Source organism: Scyliorhinus torazame, chromosome 9 (assembly GCF_047496885.1).
Source record: "Scyliorhinus torazame isolate Kashiwa2021f chromosome 9, sScyTor2.1, whole genome shotgun sequence".
In the NCBI taxonomy this organism is placed as follows: Eukaryota; Metazoa; Chordata; class Chondrichthyes; order Carcharhiniformes; family Scyliorhinidae; genus Scyliorhinus; species Scyliorhinus torazame.
The window spans coordinates 203,354,237-203,375,817 of record NC_092715.1 but is presented as its reverse complement, the minus strand read 5'-3'; the positions used below and the strand labels follow the sequence as shown (position 1 = coordinate 203,375,817).

Genomic DNA, 21,581 nt, shown 5'->3' with positions numbered 1-21,581 from the left:
TGGCCGGGTTTCACAAAAAGACGCAATGGTTTCAAAGATGGAAAAAGAGCAATTGCGAAGTTTAATTGGGCAACTGAATTGGTTAGGTAGACAGTCTAGACCGGACGTGAGTTTTGATGTCTTAGAGTTGAGTACAAAATGAATGATCCTAAAGTGGAAGACATAATAAGAGCAAATAAAGCATTGGTCAAACTAACAATGCAGGAATGTGGTTTGAGGTTCCCGGTTTCAGGTGACCTTAGGCACTTGAAACTCATAGTTTATAGTGATGCGTCCTATGCAAATTTATGTGATGGGGTTTCAAGCGCAGGAGGTTTTATAATTTTCCTTTTGGGGAACAATGGTAAATGGTGCCCTCTTGTGTGGAAAATAAAGTAAATAAGGAGAGTGGTCAAAAGCACTTTGGCTGCTGAGACATTAAGCCTTGTAGAGGCGGTGTATATGGCCTTTTATATATCTCAGCCATTGACAGAAAGTTTGAGATGAGGGGATTTGGATAATATGCCTATTGACTGTCACATTGACAATAAATCCCTGTGGGAAAATGTGCACTCTACAAAAAGTGTCAATGATAAAAGGTTAAGGCTAGACATCGCAAGTTTGAAGCAGATGTTGGACAGAGGGGATATAGCAAAAATTAAATGGGTCGACAGTAGCTATCAATCGTCAGACTGTTTTACAAAAAGAGGGGCTAGTTCACAGAAACTTTTGGATGTTGTTAATGAAGGGTGCCTGTTTCTGTGACTTTTTTTTTCTTCCAAAAAATGAAAAATAAATGAAGGGGAGAAATTGCGTGTGTGTTTTTGAGTTTCTTGTAATTTTGTTTTCACCTAATTAATTTTCTTTCTCCAAGGAAGCGGAGACTATTAAGTAATGGGTTAAGAGACATTCCAATTAGTTGTCTCATTTATGTTAAGTATCCAATAATTGACACTGATATGTAAAGGGGCTTCAGGTGGCCTTTGTGTCAGGTGATGTGATAATAGAGTTTTGTGCAGAGTCTGTTAAAGTAAAATAAAGGTTTTAAGGAAAAGGAGCAGAACCTTTGACTCTTTATGCAACAGCAGCTAAACATCAAACATCTGCCACTGTTCATCAACTGTCATACCTTTTAGTCTTTCTTCTTAGCCCACTAGGGCCAAATCTGTCCTCATGCCTTAACACCAGAACACTAGTGTGGGACTCAAGTTTATTTCCTTCAAACCAAATTTGAAATTCAAGCATGCAATGATCATTCTCCTCTTCATTAATTAATCCCATCTCATTACACAATACTAAAGCAGCCTGTTCCCTCGTTGGTTCATATAAAAGCACAGGAGATCTGAGATGGTGAATCAAAATGGCAGTTTACTTTTAGTCAAAAGAAAAGGCCTCAACTCAGCATACAGCACGAAGCTCCCAACCGGGACTATTGATCATGCCAATCCCAATCCAGGCCAGCTTTTAAGGGTTGGTTCTATGAGCTCCAGCGGCCGTCTTTTCAATGAGGAGAAATTGAGGTTGTCTGTAGTCTTCTAACCAGAAGCGGCAGCAGTGAGCAGGTCATACGCCCTGCGCATACACTTGACGTCAAGCGCCCTGTATATACATGTTTTTGGCGCCAAATCACAGAGGAAGGCTTCTTCCATTTTCTAGCTGCTGGCAACCAAGGCAAGATGACTGTGAAGATGGATCATTTTCTTATAAGTAAGAGACGGCCAGGAACACAAATAGGCAGTGTACCTTGAACATGATCTCACAGCTGAATCTGCTGGAGAGAACTTCACAGGAGAGTCCGAGGCAGGACAGAGCAGTACCTAACTTTAGCTCCATAGAGAGCTCCAAGGCCTCTGGTTAACAGCCTACAAAGAAGAAACTTAACTTAGGAACAAAGCAGTATAAAGATGATTTCTTGAGTTATGGTTTTGTCAATTGTGCCAATAAGGATACAAAGCCCATGTGTGTTATAAGCAGGGAAGTACTGGCAAATGAGAGGAGAAGTTTCAGATTTTGAAAGAGAAGTGGTTGGTGAAAAATTCCTTTTCAGGTTGAGGTTGAGACCCCAGAGTCAGTTATTAACTTATAGCTGACTCCCATTGACTTCTTTGGGGAAAATTAACCGTCAGCAGAAAGGTTGGGGGGTGGTTGGGGTTTACTTTAGTTTAGACTAGGGTGTGACTAGGGTGTTGGTAAGGTGGGACCTGTGAGGGAGGAAGATGGCCTTTGCACTATGTTTATATTTGTATGCACATTGTTTCTTCTGTTATTGTTATAAAACCATAAATACCTCAATATAATGTTTATTAAAAAAACTTGCAACTGACTCCGAATGAAAAACTATGCTGCTATACCTGGCCTGTGATGCCACATTCAAAACATGCCAAAACCCCATGAGGCTACCAGCATTCTGGAGCAGCATCTCCCAGGAGTATCCAACGCTAGGTAAAACAAGCATTTTGTTTCCATTGCCCTTCACGATGACCTACATGTGCAAGGTTGGATTTTCCATTTTCACAAAGGTGAAGGCAGCACAAAGGAACCAGCTGACCTTTGCCCTCACCTCCTGATAATTTGATTGGAGTGAGATCGTAAGGACCAAGCAGGCTCCCCTTTCGCATTAAAGATCTGCGAACGTGGCATGTGTCGCGGAGGTCGGCCGGCGTGGGTCCCAAAGGTTGACCGATTGGCAAAAGTGGGTCCGGGAAAAAAAGTTTGAAAAACACTGCTGTAAGGCATCTGTCATCCAATTTAAGGCATCAGACATATTGGCATCCAAACTCTGCGCAGCCTATGTGAACACATTTCATTGCCAGGATTCCACAAAGGAAATCGAAGACATTCTCACAATGACCTGGTAAATCAATCCAGTAATGTTCAAGCTATATGCCTCTATCGTCTTTGCTGATATGCAGGGTGAGCATGGCACACTGCCTGGACCTCAGATTTGCGGCTAATCTGAGACTCTATTCTTATCCTTTTCATCGATGGCTCCCAGGGTTCAGCATTTGCATCCTGCCGAGCAGAGCTTCAGAAGAGTTTTGTCCTCCGACAAGGATTCTCAACAGCTGTCTCTTTCTGCTCACCTCTGCCCAGTTCATCTGAAACCAGGGACCAGCAGACCTATGTGTGTCTTTACCAGACTAATACGGTGCATTCCATGAGGGTGTCTGTCAGGCTGCTGTATCATTGCATAAGGGATGTGGTGAATGAAAATGGTGGGTGGATAAATGGCGAGGTGAGGACGTTTCTATCAAGTGAATGGCTTTAAACTTAAGTGGGTATGATGAGTGAGACAATGGAGTACATTTGACAAGACAGGAGTGAAATGGTTGAGGTGCGCATTACTGGATGTAAGCGAATCTGCAATTGTACACCCCATTCCTGACCTAGGTCATTGCACTGCTTCCAGCACTGGTTCCCGGTACAAGACAGAATACTCCTCCTGATCTCCTCAGCCACCCCTAAACCTGACTTTCTTTAGAGAGCAACAGTTTTTCCTTGAGTTGCTGAAAAAGATTATTTCCTTCCTGCTCCTTACAGCATGCAGCAAAAACATCAAGTCAGGCATCATTAAAGTAGGTCTTGTTCTCAGCCCATCTTGGACATTTGTCATCTCTTCCCCAAAATTTCCAACTCCTCCAAAGTCCATCTTGGAATTGGCCCTTTTGATGGTCGTGTTGACATTGTGTCATGCAAGTGCACACCAGATGCAAACGCTAAGTAAAATGATAATTAGGTATCCAGGTTGGAATTGGACATTCTGACATGCTCATGCTGAAAAGTCTTTCCGGTTTCATACCAGGGGCAGCATGGTAGCACAGTGGTTAGCACAGTTGCTTCACAGCTTCAGGGTCCCAGGTTCGATTCCCGGTTTGGGTCACTGTCTGTGTGGAGTCTGAACGTTCTCCCTGTGTCTGCGTGAGTTTCCTCCAGGTGCTCCGGTTTCCTCCCACAGTCCAAAGACGTGCAGGTTAGGTGGACTGACCATGATAAATTGCCCTTCGTGTCCAAAGGAAGTTAGGTGGGGTTATTGGGTTACGGGGGTAGGGTGGAAGTGTGCGCTTAGGTAGGGTGCTCTTTCCGAGGGCCGGTGCAGACCCAATGTGCCGAATGGCCTCCTTCTGCACTGTAAGTTCTATGATACACCATTATTGCATTTTGGCTCACCTTGCAATGGTGGATTGTCTTGTCACCAGGCCGGGAGCCTGGCTCTGCATTATTTTCGGGCCAAAATATTAAATGTGACTGAATTTCTCTATGGGTGGGAACAATGTGCTTATTCTGTAAATTGTAAAGTCTTTGTAGGATGCAGTAGAAATGGAGTAGTTGTTCTCTCATGGGGCTATGTCTCTTTTGAAAATACGCTTTTTTAAACTTTCAACTGACTGGAATGATTGCAATTTGAACTGAAACAGAACAAACTGCTTAAAAATGCAAGGTCACATTCCAAGATGAGGACGAGAAGCAAACAAATCACCCTGAGAAGAGAGTAAGGTGAGAAGCATTACCTCTCATCCAGACACCCATCGAAACCCATAACTATCTGAGGAAGAGACATTGGATATTGAAACAATGGCTGCCACAGACAGACACCCCAAAACCTCTTGGAAATACAGAATAGGTGTGTTATTTCAAGGCAAAGCTACCCAGCTACGCAATATAGATTGCAAGCGACATTGATGGTGTCACGATAGTCTTCAGTGGAGGGAACTGGCTGACGATGTGTGTGTGCACCTGTGTGTGTACACCTGTGTGCATTTTTGAAGGCCGAATGCTTGGCATCGCGGTTTTATTATTTTTCTCGGGTTCAGTGGTTAATAAATTTGCTCTTGTTTTGACTCAAGGAAACCGTGTTTGATTCCTCGTAACTTAAATAGTTAAATATGTTCTGATTTGGAAGAGGCATGTCCTTGTGACAAAGAAATATAAACCTTTGTTCTGACCAACCGAGGAGGCTGAATAGAGGGAAGCCAGTTCATTTATCTTGCCTGGTCTTAACAGTTCATATACATCAACTTGATGAGCTGAACAAGAAGATCTTCAGTGTAAGTATTTCCATTTCCAGAAATCAGACTTTAATAAACAAATACAGATCTCACCTCTGTGAATTATCTCGTGTAAGGCGAAGCCACTTTGCGACCATTTGCTCAACTTTGTGGGATTTGCGGACTTGGACCATGTTATCCTCAGCTTCTTCCATTTAACTGTAGAAAATTGATACTTGTGTTAATCTCACTATTGAATTGATATTTGTATTAGTTCCAGTATCTGCATTGAACACAAACAGGACAGGAGTACTAGATGCAATGTAACCCTCCCTCTACTCTGCCCCAACAACATGCCTCAGCCCCTCAGGATAGCACCCATTACTCTGCTAGTGTGATCATTTTTCTATTTCCCCTCCTGAGCTGTCCTTTGACTGTTCTGGCTAAGATTGACAATTAATGTCATTAGGATTATGCCAATTAGAACTTGTTTGAGAATCCTCAAATCATCTTACAATTGGATCCTTATAGCTAGGAATCAGAGGAGTTCATATTATACTCCACCCTAAATGCAATCCAGTTCCCTAAATTGGGAGGTTGGGGGTGTAATTTTATAACAATAATAACCTTTATTATTGTCACAAATAGGCTTACATTAACACTGCAATGAAGTTACTGTGAAAATCCCCTAGTCGCCACATTCCGGCACCTGTTCGGGTACACTGAGGGAGAATTCAGAAAGTCCGATTCACCTAACAAGCATATCTTTTGGGACTTGTGAGAGGAAACCGGAGCGCCCGTAAGAAACCCACGCAGACACAAGAACAATGTACAGACTCCGCACAGACAGTGACCCAAGCGGGAATTGAAACCAGGACCCTGGCGCTGTGAAGCAACAGTGCTAACCACTGCGCTACCATGCCACTCATGTGCTACTGTGCCGCTCACACATGGTGTCAGGCCGCCAGTACAACGGAAGAAAATGTTAAGGTGTCAGGCTACAGAGGGTGAAGTAATGGAAAGGAATCTTAAGTGAGTAAAAAGAGGCTCAAAGAAGGCAAAGAGCTTCAGCCCTTGAGTGCTGGAGGCCAAAATGGATGGGAGGAAGCCTCTACTAGCCCCTTATGGTTAAAATCAGGGCCTTTGTAGCCATCATTGTATCATTGTAGACCTGCAACCTATCGCCTTGCACTAGACAATCCTGGGGAGGAGTATTAATAGTACGACAGCAGAGAACAGGGAGGAAAACAGGACTCTTCAACCCTCTGGTGCAGGTTGTCCCAGCAGGGGCAGGGGAGAGAAATTGAGACATCAGTCGGCCTCACCTTTCACCCCAATTTCCTAATGTTTCCACCAAAAACTCATTCAATTTTGGGCAGGATCACTGAAAACTCTTCATATTTATAGCATTAGTCCAAACATACTCAGAATAAGTCACTTTCACGAGTCGGACACTTTTCAAATTCAAGGAAAATATCCAAATCCTAAAATTAGAACTTGAAGTCTTTCAGGGATGAAATCCGGAAGATACCTAGTTCACACAAAGGGTAGTGCAAACGTAAACTTACTCCCTAAAAAGGTTGGGCATGTTGGGACCATCACTGAGAAGGGTGGATTTTTGTTGGGATAAGAATACCAAGGATCTGGAACGAAGGAGATAAATGGAGCTGAGATACAGATCAACAATGATATAATAGACTAGCAAATCAGGCTTGAGGGATTGAATGGTCTGCTCCTGTTCCTACATTCCTAATTCTCATTTTTAATGTACTTTTCCTTTCTTTCTTCGGGTTAACACCTTCATGTTTGTCAGCAAATTAGTTGAGGGGAGGCACTGTTCACAATTGAAGGTAGAGTTACAACAAACAGTACCCATCAACCACCAACACCCCTATACATCGGCAATAATTCCACAGGAAATGAGAAAGAATCCAAAGTTACTGCTCTGGGATTCAGTATAGTTGAAGATCCAATTTTAATATTTGCACCAAACCTTACAATATCCACAAGACATCACAGAGCATTTTCCAATCAACAGGATTGGGATTTAATGTGGATGTTGGGGTCTCATCAGCTGATTCGAAAACTGGTGGGAGCCCTACATCACTTTTCTCCAAGAGGCCCAAATTTATATAATTCCAACCATATACGTACCTGGGCAATGTCAAGCCACCCAGATAATTAAACACCTAATGAGGCCGAAATTCTCCATGAATGGTCAGTCAATCAGAAGCTGCAACTATGCAGTACCAGCAGCATCTCCAGGGGCAGTGGGGTCTGCAGCAGGATCGGTAATGGGAGCCTTAGATAGAGGTGAGTGTGAGCTAGATGGGAGTCACAGGGAAGGGAGTCACATAGTGGTTAGCACTGTTGCTTCACAGCGCCAGGGTCCCAGGTTTGATTTCCAGCCTGTGTGAAGTCTGCACATTCTCCCCGTGTCTGCGTGGATTTCCTCTGGGTGCTCCGGTTTCCTCCCAGAAGTCCCGAAAGATGTGCTATTAGGTCATTTGGACATTCTGAGTTCTCCCTCTGTGTACCCGAACATGCGCCGAAATGTGGCGAATGTAACTTCATGCAGTGTTAATGTAAGCCTACTTGTGACAATAAAGATTATTATTATCATAGAGAGGGGGAGGAAGCTCGGAAAAAGAGCAAGGAGGTGGCTTCCTAAGGGGCCCCATATTCTTGATGCTGAGTTCCTTTATAGGGCATTGAGTACCTGTGAATGGAAGGCCTCCTACTCCGCTACCTCCCACCTCCACCCCCGTCTCCCAGTCGGCCACCGTCACACGCAAAAGGTTTTTCTGGGTAGCTTCTCCAGATGGCGAGACCTGAACTGGTGCTGGTTGAATACCAGCAGCAACAGCATGTGCATCTTAAGTGGCCTTCGGCATGAAGGCCATCCGCAAGCTTTCCCACTCTTGATGTATTTATAATGAGGCCATCTGGAAAAACAGATGTCTGGCTATCTATTCAGCCTGCTTCTGTTAATACAGTTGCCAGATGACCTTTTCATTAATGTTTCATTTAGTTCCAATACAGACTATTGCATTCAACCAAGTAGGCAATGGTTACATAGCTGTGAAGGGAATGTTAATTTTATTTGATTGACACTTTATGAGGTTGTAATAAGATTTTCTTGCTTTAAATGGTTTCTCAAAAACTGTAATTATATGCTATTGAGACTGAAAACACCTCCTCGCAATCTCTGCATCCCCCCTCCCCTCCCCCCGATCCAATATTTTCCTATATGCTCCTCCCCACGCCCAAAATCTCTCCTCGCGCTCCTCTATTCGCTCTAGTCCTTGGGTGCAGTCTTGAACATCAGGCTTTCCCAGAAGGCAGCCAGCCACCCATCTGCTCCATCAGGCCAACAACTGGGCAGAAAACCATATACCAAGTATCAAACAAAGTCCTGCTGTTAAACTTGGCAAGACCTCCACTTTTCCCATATTTCCAGGTTTCCTGGGGGCTCATTTTCCCTTTAATATTCCCTTAAATATCAGGGCCATTAGCTCTAGCTCCAGGCATAGGTGAGTGAGAAAAGTGAGAAAAGAACATCTTAAAGCTCTTGCAGAATCAGAATTAAAAGTGATAACATGAATTTGTGATCAAATATATACCAAGGAATATGTTCCAAGAGACTTGAGACATTCATTATTTTGTGGCATTAACTAAGAAACATAAATAAACAAGAACATTTGCATCTGCTTCATAGACTATGAAATAATGTTTAATCACCAAAAGCTAATTGACATGTTGCTAAAATGTGACATTGACAGTAAAGATGTGAGATTTATCCAAAGCTTATATTGGGACCAAATAACAAACATCAGGCTAGAAGGTGGACAATCATACATGTTTCAAGTGAAGAGAGGAGTATGACAAGACCTTGTACTGCCACCAGAATTAGTCAATCTGTACACAGGACAAATATTCAGTGAATTAAAAGTACTTCCAGGGTTGCAAATTGGAGGCAAGAACAAAAGAAACTTGTCGTACACTGACAACACAGTGCTACTTGCAGAATCAGATGCAGCCTTAAAAAATCAAGAAAATTTAGAAGTTTAGAATATGGATTGAGTGTGAACGCCAAAAACAAAATTAATAGTAGTTAGAAGGAATACATTGGAAGAAACCAGAGTGAAGTGTCGGTGTCCTGCTGGAACAAGTAGAGAGGCCCCGGGTCACTGTTCGTGTGGAGTTTGCACATTCTCCCCGTGTTTGCGTGGGTTTCACTGCCACGATTCAAAGATGTGCAGGCTAGGTGGATTGGCCACACTAAATTGCCCCTTAATTGGAAAAAAAAGAATTGGGCACTCTCAATTTATTTTTTTTAAATATGTGATTCTTCGATTAGGCAGCACTTACTGAACAATCCTTAATGTACTTATAGCTATACTAACAGCCCATTTAAGATAATCAGTCACACTCGTAACATGGCTCATTCATGCTTGCTGGAAGCATCATACATTCATCTGCAGGGATGTATTTCCTGCGAACAAAAGGAATATGGTCAATCCTAATGACTTTTTTTAAAGTACCCAGAAGCATGGGGAGCCTATAGTTCCCATTGATTTCTCTATGGCAACACCTCAGCCAATCAGAATTGACTTGCCAACCAATCAGCACCCTTTTCTCCTGTTGTATAAATTGATGTGACCATTGAATTTTAATATTTTTGCATTTGTCCTGATGAGCATAAGATGGAAAGTTCCGCAATATGTCTCTCTTCCCAGCAATACATCAAGAAAATATTTCAATTTGTATTTCTTAAATCCACATTTCTACATATTGAACTCCATCTGCCATGGTTTATTGTACTCACTTAGTTTTTCAACTTTCTTAATAAATTTAGAGGACCCAATTCCTTTCTTCCAATCTAGCGTGGCCAATCCACCTACCCTGCACATAATTTTGGGTTGTGGAAGTGAGACTCACGCAGACTCAGGAAGAATGTGCAAACTCCACATGCACAGTGACTTGGGACCGGACCCGGGACTGGACACGGGTCCTCGACGCCGTGAGGCAGTAGTGCTAGACCATAGACTAGCATTCACAAATCCATGCTGATTCCCTTTGATCATATCATTCTCATTCAAGTCCTCAATCATTTTGACCCCAATATTAACAGATTAATGGGGAACATAGTAGCTGGAAAGAATCGAGAAGATTGGGGACATGGAGGCCCAGTCAACCTTTATGCTGACAGTCAGCCTGATTAACTGCATGGCCAACAGATGGTGTGGAAATTCAGCAGCAGATGGCCACAGGCAGGGACCCATGGGGATGAAGATGAAGCAGGGAGATCTGGGATGGGAAGGCTGAAAGTTTCATTTTTTTGGACTGCGAGGGATGTTTTGCTCCTCCAGGCAAGGTTCTAAATTTTCACCTGGCTAGTGTGCTTCTCTCAACCTGTTGCTGTTGCCAGGCAACAAACAGCATGGGACTCACACTGTAGATTTCACAGATTTCATAGAATTTTACAGTGCAGAAGGAGGCCATTTGGCCCATCGAGTCTGCACTGGCTCTTGGAAAGGGCACCCTACCCAAGGTCAACACTTCCACCCTATCCCCATAATCCAGTAACCCCACCCAACACGAAGGGCAATTTTGGACACTGAGGGCAATTTATCATGGCCAATCCACCTAACCTGCACATCTTTGGACTATGGGAGGAAACCGGAGCACCCGGAGGAAACCCACGCAGACACGGGGAGGATGTGCAGACTCCGCACAGACAGTGACCCAAGCTGGAATCGTACCTGGGACCCTGGAGCTGTGAAGCAATTGTGCTATCCACAATGCTACCGAGCTGCCCATTGTAGTGAGGTTAAGAAAAAGTTGGCCTCTTCAGACTCTGATTTATGTAGCTAATCCAGCTGAGTTTCTGGTGAATGGCAATCTCCAGCATGTTGATGGTCGGGAATTCATCAATGGTGTGGGATCTGCCGATTGTACTACAGTTATTGTTGGGAAATTTGGAAAGGTGGGAAGTAGCAATATTGATGAAAGCCACAGTGGTAGCAGAGAAGTGAAAGGATATGAGGAAGAATGGGGAGTGGGTAGAGTTAAGGAACAGTGAAGGAATCAATGCTGTCTACAGGCCTCCTAACGTACTCATGTCGTGGGGGTTGGGGGGATGTTTTAATACAAAGATCAGGTAAACATGGAGAAAAAAATACAAGTGGTTTTAATCGGACATTCTAATTTTTTACATAGACTTGGGGAAGCAGAATAGCTCAAGTAAAGGCAGTGAATTTCAGAAAAGATTTCAGAATAGTTTCATGGCCCAGATTTGATAATGTTCTGCCAATTTTATAGGTGTCAATTGAGCGTCAAAGCATCCAATCAGCTGGGCGGCATATTCAAATGCTCTTTGCTGGTGAGCCGCCTGGAGGATACCCAGAATGCATCTGCAGTCTGTCAATCTGATGTGAACGAGGTCCAGTGTCCAATATAAAAACAAAAAATGCTGAAAATGTTCAGCAGGTCAGGCAGTATCTGTGGCGAGTAACAGAGTTAAGGTTTCAAGTTGATGACTTGAAAAGAATGCCCAGTATCTTAGGCTTACCTGTTCTAACAAAGGAATCAATGCCTATGCCAACTCATACCATCAGTAATTTATAGGCTAATTTATTTTAGGACCAACAAATGAACAGGCTACACTAGATTTAGTGATGTGTAGTCTCAATTATCTTCAGCTGCTTCATCGATGACCTTCCCTCCATCCGAAAGTCAGAAGTGGAGAGGTTCACTGATTATTGCACTGGAATTCAGTTCCATTCACAACTCCTCAGATAATGAAGCAGTCTGTGTCCACAAAATCTAGAGAAGCTTCAGGCTTGGGCTGACACATGACAAGTAACATTCATGCAAGTCTCGGGAAAAGATCTTCTCAAACAAGTGAGAGTCCAGTTACCTTCCCACGACATTCAATGGTATCACCATCCCAGTTGAAGGAAAACCTACCGAAGAACTTCACAGAAGTATAGCAAAATCAATAACACAAAGGGATTTACACCACCAGTAGTTCATACCACAACAGTGAGCAAGCAGAATAAATCCTCCAGCAGCTTCTCACTATTCGGTATTAGGTTAACAAGCAACTTTTCCATTTGGAAATGCTTCTGAAAATTGAACAGCTTCCAATAATTATCTTCAGCTTTACCAGCTGGACTGGACATTACAGTAAGTAATGGTGACCATTTGTAGTCAGTGTTCAGTCTGAATATTCACCAAGATTTTGCATGGACGGTGTATTGAACTTTGCCATTGTTATTGTTGTAACCCTGAGTTATTGTCAGAGACTCGTTCAGTACTGACACTTTTCCATCATGCCATGCACTCTAAAATTATTGAACCTTAGTTTCTGTTTTCCTAGTACAGTTCAGAAAGCACTTTACCACCACTGGGGTAGCCGGATTCTGGAGCTCCCTCCACCAAATAGCTACAGATGCTGGAAACGTTGAGATTTCAAGACTGATCCTGCAGCAAGTGACATGGATCAAAGATTGGTAAATGGAATTATGGTGCAGGTCAGACCTCACCTAATTGAATGGAGGCTGAATGGCCTACTCTTGTTTCTAAATAACAGACACAGCAAGATGAATTCCTGTTCATAATGTTGCCCAGCATCTGGGCCACGTCGTCGTCAGGCCCCTACCCCCCGATCCCCTCTCGCAGACTCACGATCTGGAAATTTTGGAGGCCAGACTGATTCTCCTGGTCCTCGACCTTCCCCTTCAGGCTCCCCTGGGTCGCCACCAACCTTTTTATTTCGGACTCCAGAGCAACAATCCTGTTGCTCTGGTCCATCAACGCCTTTTCCAGCTGTAGGATCGTCTTCGCCTGAGCTTCCAGTTTCTTCCCCATTCCATTTATCACCGTCTGCATGGCGACCAACGCCTCCGACCCTGCCATCCTGACCACCACCTGGATCTCCACTTTTATGGCCTCTCTCATTGCCATCACTTCCTTCATTAGGAATGTCTTCCATCATCTCCAGGCGGTGGGGACGGGGAGGGGACAAACATTGTTCCAGTCGTCGGTCTCCCCTCTCCGGGGTGGCCAGGGACCCCTCGCCTCGTGGGTCCGCCAACTCACTCACTTGCTGCTCTTGGCCTTTTCCTCCATTTCTGCCTTTTCCTCCATTTCTACCTTGTCTGCGGCCTCCAGCGCTCCCATTCACAAGCATGTTGTACCTATTCTCTCCCTTTCTTACTTGTGGGTGAAATAAGTCTGAATGTTCTGGCTAAATCCGTCTAAATTTGCCTATTTGATTGTATTCTGGAAGAGAGACACCTGATGTGTCACTGCTCAGCACAACACCATCACTGAAAGTCCCATAATGTTGTCCTGTTTCTTTGTTCCTAAATGCAATTGGGAGAATCACATTGCATTCAGTTAGAGTTATGGTAATTGTTCAGGAAATATAATCATTACCGAAAATCAAACGCTGCCATTTGTTTACCAGTACTGGGGAAAATGGCCTTTAAAATCTTGCAGATATCATATTAAGTTGCTTGTTTCAAAAACAACTTATGTTCATTCTTGGTCAAGGATTGTTGAGGAACTACCCTGTTTAAAGCAACTGGCCCTGTTCACACATATCTCCTCAGGGCAACGGAATTCTCCGTCCTGCCAGCGGCCAATGGGGTTTCCCATTGTGGGTACTGTGGTGATGTGCATCACTGTAAATACATGTAAGCTAGACAGACACTAGAGCGAGCACCAGAAACATCACACACACACACACTCAACCAATAGATAATTTAGATGGGAGGCGACCAATGGACATTCACGATACACAAGGAGGTGACACGACCACAGGGGGGCATTACACCAACCGATACATAAAGGACACCACACACATGATCAGCCCCTTTGGCCAGTGGAGACAGTCAGTGAGGAGAGGCGCAGGGTTGATTCATTATCACACCCACCACATGGAAGACAGCAGCTGGTTAGTCAGATTAGGTAGCTACAATAGGATTAGCAGTAGTGTCGAACTCAAGTTATAAAAGTGTACATAGTGTAAATAAATGAGTTGAAGTTATTTACACGTCTCGACCTTCCTTGACAAATGCAACACAAGGAAGCCGCTTATGTTACAAAGGAAACATAACAAAACATGGTACCAGTAGTGAACTGCTTAAATCCAGATAGCCATACCTCAGTGTACAGTGACAACCAGCAATACCCAGGCAAGATGTACGAGCTCCGGGTTCCGCAGCCGCTCCAGTGCCACGGCGATCTCAGCAAAAACTGGCAGCGATTCCGGCAAACGTTTGAACTCCTCCTGGTGGCAGCCGAACTTAAAGACCTAGCCGATGATGAAAAAATAGAGTTTCTCCTCCCCATCGCCGCAGAAGAAATCTTTTAAAAATTCAAGTTCTCCAAGGGGAAAAACAGGTACGACTTCCAGGCAGTCCTGGACAAATTCGCCAAATACTGTGAGGAAAACACGCTCCAATCGGCGAGGAAAGGTAAGAAAAGCGCCAGTACTCACCTCGAGGCCGAAATCCCGGACCATAGAGCGATTTAGGTCGAGGTCGGTGGCCATCTTGCTAAAGGGACTACACTAGCGCAGTTGCGCGAGAAGTGCGCAGAACCGGAAGGTTCGTTTGCGCATGCGCGACACGCCATGCAACCCAATCAAGAAAACGGCCATCAGTAAAGGAACAGCGATCTGCGCATGCGCAATCGCTTCCTACGTGCTACGTCATGCGCGTCATGACGTCAGAGGCCCCAGACCGCACCAATTTAAAGGGGAAACGTCCCAAATCCAATTTAAAGGGGAAACGTCCCAAATCAAAGAAAAAATCTTTTAAAGCTGTAAAACAACCTTCCTTCACCTGGAATGACAGCACAATGCCTCAAATTGAACAAGGAAATGAATTTAACCTCCGAAGAACCCTGCAACAAGCAGTTACCTACGCACAAACCGATGATTCCGACCTTGAATACTTCGATACCGATCTTTACATTTTTTCTGGACCTCGCGAGCCCAATGACAGCTCCATGGTCCTAGACGACTACGACTCGGACGAACCTTTGGTGTTGCACATTGGCGACCCCCGCATTGAATCCGACGCAGATGCGGATTCATTTTTCGGATTTGAGGATCTTCAACCCAGCAGATATGTCGTCCCAACTCATCAGTGCAGGATGATGCTGCAGCCTGAACTTAAGAGACAGAGAGCGGTACAAGCCCACAGAGAGCGGTCTGCTGCCACACAGAGCGTGGTCCACGCCCCGTTCAGGGTTCCCGACACTACAAAAGAAGACATGCAAGACTCCACACCACAGTCCTTGCAGGAACAAGACGTGACTCCAGTGTCACAAGACTCCACAGCAAGCTCGTGGACAGACTCCACAATTGCAGAAACGCATGACTCCGATGCGCAGTCCTTGCAGGAACAAGACCATGAGGGTCTAGCAACCTCCTCTGACCAACTAGCGGCAGACGATGCAAGTTTGCCATGCTCATGTAAACAGCAAGAAGGCTATAACAGTCTACCACGCTCCACTGCTCAGCAGGACGACCATGACGGTCTATCATGCTACAATGAAGGGCACAGCGCTGATGACTGTTCAAGCCCAAATGAAGACAAGCCAAAGGAATCGCCTATTCCAAGCCCGAAGAAAAAAGGATTATGCGCTGACCTTCAGGATCATTCTAGCCGAAGAGATATTAATAATGCTGCACAGTCACAGAAGGATGCTGAGGATTTGCTAAAGAAATTGCTTGTATGTCTAACTTGCAAGGAGCAGACTGAAAATTGCCATTGCTTTAGTACGGATCGAAAAAATGGACAAGACATTGATCCTCATTTAATGGAAATAACACAACCTGAATCATATCTACAGCAGGGACAACTGTCTCCCTTCAACACAAAACCGCAAAGTCCCAACTACAGAGACCAGCCGTTAGTCAGTAATGACTCTTCAACCCCTGATGGGAATATTAATCGCATTGAACCTCTGCACACTCCACTGATAAATGAGCAGAACATTGGAGCAAGAATCCTGAGGACACCGACATCGAGTAGCCAGATAAAGCAGTTAAAACCCACAACAGTTTCAAGTGAACCAATTGTGCTTTCCAGTGATGGTAAAGATGCAGATAAGGTCGACCCGATTATCCATTGTACCACATTAACTCCAGAGATTAAGCATTTGTGTCTGGGGAGTAGAATGTGGGCAATTGAGAACAATAAAAGAGAGACTGTGACTGTGCCAGTCCCAGCAAAATCAGAGCCAGAGACTATGAAGGCATGTACATTAGAAAAGGATGCATATGAAGTAACGGAGAAGAAAATTGAAACGGACTGTTCTTTGGAAACTAGTACAATGACGAAAGGAACATTGGATCTAACATTTGATGCCCTATATATGGGAGAAATTGAGGGAAATGAACAAGGTTCTGTAATGTCTGGGGGAAGATTTAAAATTCCAAAGAAGAAAAGCCCAAATGAAGGACAACGGCAAGACAATGACAGTCCACCCACATTGTTTGCACCACCAGATGAAAACTCTGACAATTTACCCAACCCTAGTGAACAGCAAGCAGCTACTGAGGATCTACCCACGGTATGTGAAACGAGTGACGACAGCATCCCACTTCCCATGCAAAAGGTGCAAAGTGACAGACCTCAGCTAGTGCGTACAGAGGCACTCGACGATCACGGTGAGACCACTGGTGACTCCGGTGACACCACACTACATCCACCCTCAATTGCTCGAACCTCTCCACTAGTCAATGCATTCCTGCATGTTCCGACTCCAGACGTGCAGATTCAAGAAATCTCAGCTGACTCCAGTGAACCTGCTAAGACTCCGGACGGGGAGTATCAACAAAAAACAGACCAGACTCCAGATGGGGAGCAACCAAACGCCAACTCTGATTCACGTAAACCAGACTTTACTCCAGACAGGCAGTGTCGCAACCTCAGTGATGGCACGCTCAGGGTGACAGCAGATGCCACAACGACAGGAGATGGATCACGTGACAATCACACTGGGTCAGCAATAACAAGCAGCAGCTACAGTCCAAGAGGAATACACCAATTTTCACCACCGCTATGTCCACACATTTGTTCCACACCGACAGTGCGGCCAATGACAGCTCATGCTGGACAAACCCAGTATTCAAGCCTGCAGCAGCCAGCAGTCTATGCAGCATATTCTCAAACAGGCCAGCACTACGGATTGCCCACTAATGGAATCAAGACCGAAGGAGGACTACCGCCAGCGCAATCTGCACTACAGACTGGATGCCTTAGTTACTGCCCAGGATTTGCTGCACCACAGCCTGGCCAGACAGCATATTCCTATCAGATGCAAGGTTCTAGTTTCACACCATCAGCAGACATTGATGCGAGCAGCAATTCTGTCTCCAAATCGACATGCTTCAACGCTTCTCAGCAGAATCACCCTTCCAGCACAGCATGTGGCCAGAACCAGTATGCACAGTCTCATCCGACTTCAACATCTGGCACATCCATGACCTCGAATTATACTGTTGATGGTACCTCTTCAATGTCAACAACCTATCAAGATGCCATCCGACAGCACCACCACAAACATAAACAGAAAAAAGAAAAAGACTCCAAATCGGACAGCGCGGTGATTCGACCACTTCTTGGTTCCTGTTGATGGCGTTCATAACCAAGAGAGACATTTGACCATGATGATTGATGGTTTATGGACTCACATGACTGGTTTGGACTTACTGTTTAATCACTGTTCCCATGACGTGTATATACCTTACCTTCTCTACCTGTTCTTTGTTCAGTTTTTCTTAAAGTGTACAGAAAATATGAACATATAAAAAGGGGAGGATGTGGTGATGTGCATCACTGTAAATACATGTAAGCTAGACAGACACTAGAGCGAGCACCAGAAACATCACACACACACACACTCAACCAATAGATAAGTTAGATGGGAGGCGACCAATGGACATTCACGATACACAAGGAGGTGACACGACCACAGGGGGGCATTACACCAACCGATACATAAAGGACACCACACACATGATCAGCCCCTTTGGCCAGTGGAGACAGTCAGTGAGGAGAGGCGCAGGGTTGATTCATTATCACACCCACCACATGGAAGACAGCAGCTGGTTAGTCAGATTAGGTAGCTACAATAGGATTAGCAGTAGTGTCGAACTCAAGTTATAAAAGTGTACATAGTGTAAATAAATGAGTTGAAGTTATTTACACGTCTCGACCTTCCTTGACAAATGCAACACAAGGAAGCCGCTTATGTTACAAAGGAAACATAACAAAACAGGTACCCCTACACCATCGGGAAATCCACGGGCGGGAGTGTGCTGCCGACGAAGTGGAGGATCCCGCTGACGGAGAATCCAGCCCATGAACCTTCAACACATAATTTTTTTTAAATAGATTTGGAGTACCCAATTCATTTTTTCCATTTAAGGGGCAATTTAGTGTGGTCAATCTACCCTGCACATCTTTGGGTTGTGGGGGCGAAACCCAAACTCCACACAGACAGTGACCCAGAACTGGGATCGAACCCGGGACCTCGGCACCGTGGGGCAGCAGTGCTAACCACTGCGCCACCATGCTGCCCCTTCAACACATCACTGAGCATGCCACTAATTGAACCAAGGCTGATGTTAGGTATGTGTAGGTTTAGTAAGGGTTAATGTGTGGAACTGGGTTAATGATGTAAGAGAACAAATGACTAGGAGTCCTGGAACAGGCAGGGAATGTGCATGGCTTAGGCAGTGTAACATCTAGCCATATATAGCTATATGCAGTTTAGTTGTATAAAATAAGCCAGTTATTGTTTGAACACACCAATGTCTCAGTAATCATTTCAAAGAAGCTAGTTCTTTGGTTCCTTAGTTTTAAAAGCAAAGGGCTGAAGTGTTGGAGAAGCCAGCATAACAGAACTAGGCCCATAACTAAGCCCGACCATCTTCAGCTGCTTCATCAATGACCTGTCTTCCATCATAAGATCAGAGGTGAGGATGTTTGCGGATGACTGCACAATGTTCAGCACCATTCGTGACTCCTCAGATAATGAAGCAGTCTGTGTCCAAATTAAGCAAGACCTGGACAATATCCAGGCTTGGGCTGATAAGTGGCAAGTTACATTCGCACCACACAAGTATCAGGCAATGGCCATCTCCTACAAGAGAGGATCTAACCATCGCCCCTTGACATTCAATGGCATTACCATCGCTGAATCCCCCACAATCAACATCCTGAGGGGTTACCATTGATCAGAAACTGAACTGGACTAGCCACGTTAATACTGTGGCTACCAGGGCAGGTCAAAAGCTCGGAATCCTACAGAAAATAACTCACCTCCTGACCCCCCGAAAGCCTGTCAACCATCTACAAGACACAAGTCAGGAGTGTAATGGAATACTCTCCACTTGCCTGGATGTGTGCAGCTCCAGCAACATCCAAGAAGCTCAACACCATCGAGGACAAAGCAGCCCGCTTGATTGCTGCTCCTTCCACAAACATTCAAACCCTCCACCACCGACGAAGAGTGGCAGCCCACCACCACCACCTGGACGTTCCCCTCCAAGTCACTCACCACCCTGACTTGACAATATATACCGTTCCTTCGCTGACGCTGAGACAAAATCCTGGAACCCCCTCCCTAACAGCACATTGGGTGTATCTACACCGCAGGGACTGCAGCGGTTCAAGAAGCCAGCTCACCACTGTGATGAACGGTTACTGCCTTATCATCATGTAAGGTGATGTCCCCTTTAAGACCAGGCTTGGAACCCTGGGGACTCCACCTCTGGCTCCGCCCATCTGGGAGCCATACATAAAGGCCTGCCTCATGGTCTGTATAGCAGTCAGCTCTCGTCCAAATCTGTAGCATAGTTATTAGCCTAATAAAGCCTTCTTTACAGTTTAATCTCTCAGCATCATTATTGAGGGTACCTCAATTTATTAGGCTAAACTAGATTCAGGATGGACGCAGGCCTAAAACCAGAGAAGCTCAATCTGGAAGCACGAACGCCGGAGGCAAAGGAAATTTTTAAATACTGGCTGCGGTGCTTCGAGGCCTACCTGGACTCCGCAGAGACTCCCATCCTGGGGCCACGCAAGCTGCGTCTACTCCACGCCCGGGTGAGTCACAGAATCTCCGCCACGCTCGAAAAGGCGACGATTTATGAGGAAGCGATTGAGTTGCTCCGCAAGCGGTTTGTCAAACCCGTCAATGAGATACACGCCCGGCATCTGCTCTCTACCTGCCGGCAGCGCTCGGGGGAATCGCTCGACGAGTTTGTTGAGAAACTCACCGCGCTGGCCAGGGACTGTGACCATCAGGATGTGACAAGGGAAGTCCATATGAACCTGCATCAGAGATTCTTTTGTGTCCGGCATCCGCTCGACCTACATCCGGCAGCGACTGCTCGAAAACGGGGCAAAAGACCTCCAGGAGACGCTAACGCTCGCCTCCTCGCTGGAGGTGGCCCAACATAACTTGGGTACGTACCCCGCGGACTCTGCCAGCCCCCCCCGGACTTCCTCAAACTCGCCCGTAGTACAGGCCTGCGCCACGCGGCGACCCGCTCACCATGGGGGCACACCTTGCTACTTCTGCGGGCAGGGCCAGCACCCACGCCCACGCTGCCCAGCCCGCTCCGCGATCTGCAGCAACTGCGGGAAGAAAGGGCACTTTGCGAGGGTCTGCCTGGCCAGACCCAGAGGCCAGAAAAACAAAGAACAGCCGGCCCGAAAATCAGGCTCTCAGGCCCGCAGGCCTCGCAATGCTGCTGCGCACCGACCCGACACGTCCTCTTCTGACGCGTCATCAGCCTCGTGCGAATCATGGGAGCGGCCATCTGGTCGGCGGCCACCTTCTCGACCCGACACGTGCGGCCAACGGCAGCGGCCATTTTACAACTCCGACTACCCGCGACTGGGTGCGATCACCCTCGATCAAACTCGGCCAAAACACCTGCAGAACTCCATGATGCAGGTCCAGGTCAACGGGCACGACACTGCATGCCTCTTCGACTCCGGGAGCACGGAGAGCTTTATCCACCCTGAAGCGGTAAGGCGCTGCTCCCTACGCACCCATCCCACATCCCAAACCATAGCCCTCGCATCTGGGTCCCACTCGGTACAAATCACGGGGTACTGTATTGCGGATCTCTCGATCCAGGGTGCCAAATACACCCGTTTCAAATTTTATATCCTCCCTCACCTCTGTGCCCCCCTGCTGCTCGGACTGGATTTCCAGTGCAGCCACCGAAGCCTGACACTGAAGTTCGGCGGACCCTTGCCCCCCCTCACGGTGTGCTGCCTTGCGACACTGAAAGTCGCACCCCCCTCGCTATTCGCTAACCTCACTCCTGACTGTAAGCCCGTCGCCACCAGGAGCCGGCGCTACAGTGCCCAAGATATGGCTTTTATCAAGTCAGAGGTCCAGCGGTTACTGGGAGAGGGGGTCATCGAGGCTAGCAACAGCCCTTGGAGAGCGCAAGTGGTGGTAGTCTGGTCCGGGGAGAAGAAACGGATGGTCGTGGATGAGAGCCAGACCATAAACCGATTCACGCAGCTTGATGCGTACCCCCTTCCTCGCATCGCGGAAATGTAAATC

At 45.9% G+C, this 21,581-nt stretch overlaps 1 protein-coding gene across 1 annotated transcript in view; it reads right to left on the bottom strand.

The window, feature by feature from the left end:
- frmpd1a (FERM and PDZ domain containing 1a) overlaps positions 1-21,581 on the bottom strand; it is a 264,403-nt gene that overhangs the window by 177,636 nt on the left and 65,186 nt on the right. Inside the window, exon 2 of the mRNA XM_072517007.1 lies at positions 5,079-5,183. Coding sequence (XP_072373108.1) covers positions 5,079-5,179 — 101 coding nt within the window. The 5' untranslated portion in view covers positions 5,180-5,183. The remainder of the gene's footprint in view (positions 1-5,078; positions 5,184-21,581) is intronic.